Raw genomic sequence first — 4,154 nt, 5'->3', positions numbered from 1 at the left:
TGCACGCCTAAGAGCGTTTCTGCGAGCGTCAGTGAGAGCAACGTGCCTCCACGAAAAAAGTGGTGCACTAGTAATTCTACATAGATAACAGCAGCAGTGTCTTGAATTGCTTTACTCTCTCCTGGCACTGGCAAGTTACCATGCCAACGCATTATAAAATCAACAACTCATTTAAAGTAGTACTTTCAAAGTTGTATTTACTTCCACCATGTAATTATTCATTAAAGTAAGAATAGCAGTAATTTACATCTATGTAAAGTATTACAGGCAGACAGAGATTTTTGTTTGTGTACTGTTTTTTGGTTTGTTATTCTGTGGTTCAATCCCCGCCTCCCCCTCCCACCCCCAACTTGAGTTCTGAGAGTTCAAGTGTCCCTGGAAAACAATTTCACCGCATCCATTATTTAAAGCTCTTTCTTTACTAATTTACACGTTTAGAAAATACAAAAAGCCATACATACTTAAAACACGGGCCTCTTTTATGGTTCCTATAAAAATACAAAGTTTAAGGCAGCTCAAAAATGCATTTATACAATTCTAACATGTTCATAAAGTCTCTCCAAATAAGAAAGTTAATTTTCAATCTGTAAAATACACTGTACGTTTGATGTTCTCGAGAATACTTCACTTAATCAGTGTGGCTGGTATCCCTTTACACATAAAATTAAATCTGTACCTTTCCAGAAACAAATAGCAAATGCAGCTATCTGGCAAACAGGATGTGGAATTAAAAATTTTTATTATTTTTTAAATAAATTATCCCCAAAGCATACAATTTATAGAATTCTATATACAATGAAGAGCGACTGGTAACAAATCCCAGTTTTAAATATTTTTTTAATATAAGATTTACCAGAGGTCGGCACCCTGATATGACAAGGCAATAAAACTTTTCAGGACATTTGTACATAATGTTCTCGAGTTTAAAAGTGTCTTTCAAAGATGGCAGTGCAGAGCTCTTTTAAAACAAAAGTTGCATTGTTCATTATAGCCAACAACGCTGAAAAAATTATTTTTTTAATGTCGCTAGGTTACACAGAAAGAGACGGCTGCTGGCATGCTTTTGTTACAGGGAAGATGTGTGTGCAAGAGTGAGTGCTGTAAACCACCGAATTTATTCAGTCTGCTATTTCCCTAAATTTAATTAACGCCAGATGCGGTGTAACCCCTTTTCGGGCACCACTGCATCACAAAGCGCGAGACGCGGCGATTGATAATCTAGTTGCTCACAATCAGTACGGCAACGCTTTGGCAGCAAGTATGTGTTTGCTCACCTCTTAATAACCTTCATGTAAAAACGCCTGAAAGACCCTCACTACCAGCGTGCCCTGACTCCCGGTTCGTACTGGGGGGCGGCTGGCGGCCTCGCTCGCTGGTAACACGAAGGCAGGGTGGCAGCAATTGCATAGTGCACACTCGAGACCAACACCCGAAACGCGAGCGGCCCCTGCACTCCGGCCACCGCTCCAGCCACGACTCAGGGCCGGGCCGGGGAAATAGGAAGGGCAAGGGCTGCGGCAGCAGCGGAGGAAGAGGGGGAGAGGGGGAGAGGCGGGGGGACGGGGCGCCAGGGCAATGGGCCGGGGGATCCCCGACCGGAACGTTTCAAGTCGCTCCGCGCCGGGGGGCCCCGCCGGCCGGATCCCCTGTCGCCGCGGGCGGGCTCGACTGGATGCCCGCGGCGGCTCGGCGCGGGGGGCCTGGCCCGGCCCGGCCCGGCGATGGAAAGGAGGGAGACAGTGATGGAGAGAGGCAGGGAGGGAGGGATGCAGGGAGGAAGAGATGCTAAAGTCGTGGCAGCAGGGGCAGCAAGATGGTGGCGAGAACCGTGGCGACCGCCGCGGCGGGCCGGCCGGCGCTATCCGCCTGCACGGGGAAGCCGGGCTCGGCGCCCGCATTGTCCTCCGCGTCGTCCCTCCCCTTCTGGCTCGGCTCCTCCTCGTAGTCCTCGTCGTAGTACTCCTCCAGGCCGCCGTCCGAGCCGCCGCTGCTGCCCGCGCCGTTGCCGCCCATGTCGGCGCCGAAGCAGAGGCGGGCCATGTTCTCCTTGACCGACTCGCAGATGGGCCGCTCCAGCCCGTCGCAGACGCAGTCGTTGAGCAGGACGGCCTTGGGCACGGCCAGCATGTCCTCGATGACAGCGCGGCACTCGGGCGTGCAGCGCAGCCCGTTGAACAGCTTCCCGCAGTAGGTCATGTAGCGGTTCAGCGCCAGGCTGCAGCGGCTGTCCCAGTCGCAGCGCCGCCGCGCCTCGGTGCAGCCCATGACGCCGGGGCCGCCCGCGCCGCCGCCCGCGGGGCTGCTGGTGCGGGGCAGGCAGGGCTCGATGGCGCGCTTGGTGGCGCGGCAGTTCTCGTCCTGCGCGCAGTCGCAGTCCTCCAGCGCCGGGCCGCGTCGGGTGTGGTTGAGCTGGATGAGCGCCGCGATGCAGTGACTCGGGCACCGCCGCCTGGAGGAGGCGGCTGCGCCTGCAGCGCCCGCCGAGCCGTCCCCGCCGCCCGCCGCCGGCGGCTTCTGCTGCAGCAGCACCGGGGCGCACGCCTCTGCGTACTGATTGTACGCGTAGCTGCACTCGGGCTCCCCCTGACACTGCAGCACTGCCTGCCAGCAGATCAGCCGCCGGCCCTGCACCAGCGAGCCCCGCGGCGGCCACACGGCGCCCAGCGCCGCCGCCAGCCACAGCCAGGCGGCCGCCCGCGGCCAGCGCCGCCCTCCGCCTCCGCGCTGTGTGGGCGAGCGGGCCACCATTGCGCACGGGGGTGGCGGCTGCAGCCGCGGGCGAGCGGGGAAGAGGCGGCGGTAGACAAGGGGGGCGGCAAGGAAGAGCAGTAGACGGATCTGCAGCCCGCGGAAAAGTGTCCAAAACTCCCGCCGACCGTGTGCATGAGGTCCCCTCGCATCAATCCATGCACGCCGGGCCCGGGCCCTCCTGCCCTCGGGAGCTGAAGCCGGCGGGGCCGCGGTACGAAGCAGGCGCCCGGGGCCGTCCCGTGCCCCTCACCCGCTGCTCCCGGCTCGGCTCTGCGGCGGCAAAGGCGCCCGGAAAGGTGCGGGGAGTCAGTGCAAACAGGGGCTCGGACGACAGCGGATCCAGAGTGCGCTCGGGGAATCACAGGCTGCGCCGGGAGAGCTCATAGTGCTGTCCTGCTGAATCTTCATGCAGTTCCGTCTCCTTTTTTTTTCTTTTTTTTCCCCACGAAATAAATGCCCAGCTGCTGCTGCCTCTTCGGGAACTTTTAACTCTTCTCTTGCAGCATCTCTGCACATGCCAGTGGCTCCGATCCCATTCACAGTCCCGGTTCTGCTCACTCCCTCTCGGTACGGGTCGCGCTTTGGGGTGGCGAGGAGAAACGTCCCTCCCCGCTATCAAGACGAGAGCACGGTGAAACGAGAGGAGGTAGCCTTCTCAGTCTCTTTCTCTGGGCGACTGGTACTGCTTCTGTTGTCAACAAGCCCTACAAGCTGCTCTGCGGATCCGTCTGTGGATCTTTTTTTCTTTGCAAGGCTTTAAATACAAAAGTGCCCTCCGAGCAGCAGCAGCGTGCTCTGATTAGGCTCCATTATGCATGCATGGAAAAGCAAACAAACAAAAAAAATTAGCAACGCTTCTTCTTTTACACATCCCCCCCAGCCTGCTCTCTCTCACTCTCTTTCTCCCTTTCTCCACTTTTTTCTCCCTTTGCTCGGCCCCTTTTCCCTGCCTCGCCACTTGCCATTGGCCCAGCCTGTTGTTGAAACCTTCTTCTTTTCCCCCTCCTTCTCTTTACGATGTGCTGGAGGGAGGGAAGGAGAGAGGGGGGCTAGAGGGCAGCTCACATTCAAAGCTTGAAAGGAAAGGCTTAGGGAGAGTGACAGCCCCCCGAGGAGCCCCTCCTCCCGTTAAGGCGGCGCGGCGGCGGGGCCGGAGGCGGTCCGGGAGCGGATCGGGCCGGCGCCCCGGGGCTGGCCGGGCCGTGGCTGCTCCACGGGGCCGTTCGGCACCACCGCGCCGGGGCCCGCTGCGGAACCATCCGTGTCGCCGTTGCAGGGACGTTGCCCTGACTCTGGTCCTGCTCCTTACAATGATGGGGGTAAAAAAACCAGGTCGCCAGCCCGGGTGACGCGTGTACTCAAACCTCCCAGTGATTCAAGTCAGGGCAGAGCCAGTTCCAGAA

The 4,154-nt window shown here is 57.7% G+C and overlaps 1 protein-coding gene across 1 annotated transcript; it reads right to left on the bottom strand.

Annotated features, from left to right (window-relative positions):
- Positions 1 to 722: 722 nt before the first annotated feature.
- On the bottom strand, positions 723 to 3,799 carry GAS1 (growth arrest specific 1). The gene has a single exon (XM_071581321.1). It carries the CDS (start codon positions 2,746 to 2,748, stop codon positions 1,786 to 1,788), a length of 963 nt encoding a protein of 320 aa, XP_071437422.1. The 5' UTR covers positions 2,749 to 3,799; the 3' UTR covers positions 723 to 1,785.
- Between the last annotated feature and the right edge of the window lie 355 nt (positions 3,800 to 4,154).

This window comes from Pithys albifrons, chromosome Z, assembly GCF_047495875.1.
Source record: "Pithys albifrons albifrons isolate INPA30051 chromosome Z, PitAlb_v1, whole genome shotgun sequence".
NCBI classification, from domain to species: Eukaryota; Metazoa; Chordata; class Aves; order Passeriformes; family Thamnophilidae; genus Pithys; species Pithys albifrons.
The sequence above is the reverse complement of the archived record's forward strand: the minus strand, read 5'-3'. Positions and strand labels throughout refer to the sequence as shown.

Bases quoted from the DNA above. Each gene is read 5' to 3' on its own strand.
- GAS1 (XM_071581321.1), bottom strand. From the start codon at position 2,748: ATGGTGGCCCGCTCGCCCACACAGCGCGGAGGCGGAGGGCGGCGCTGG.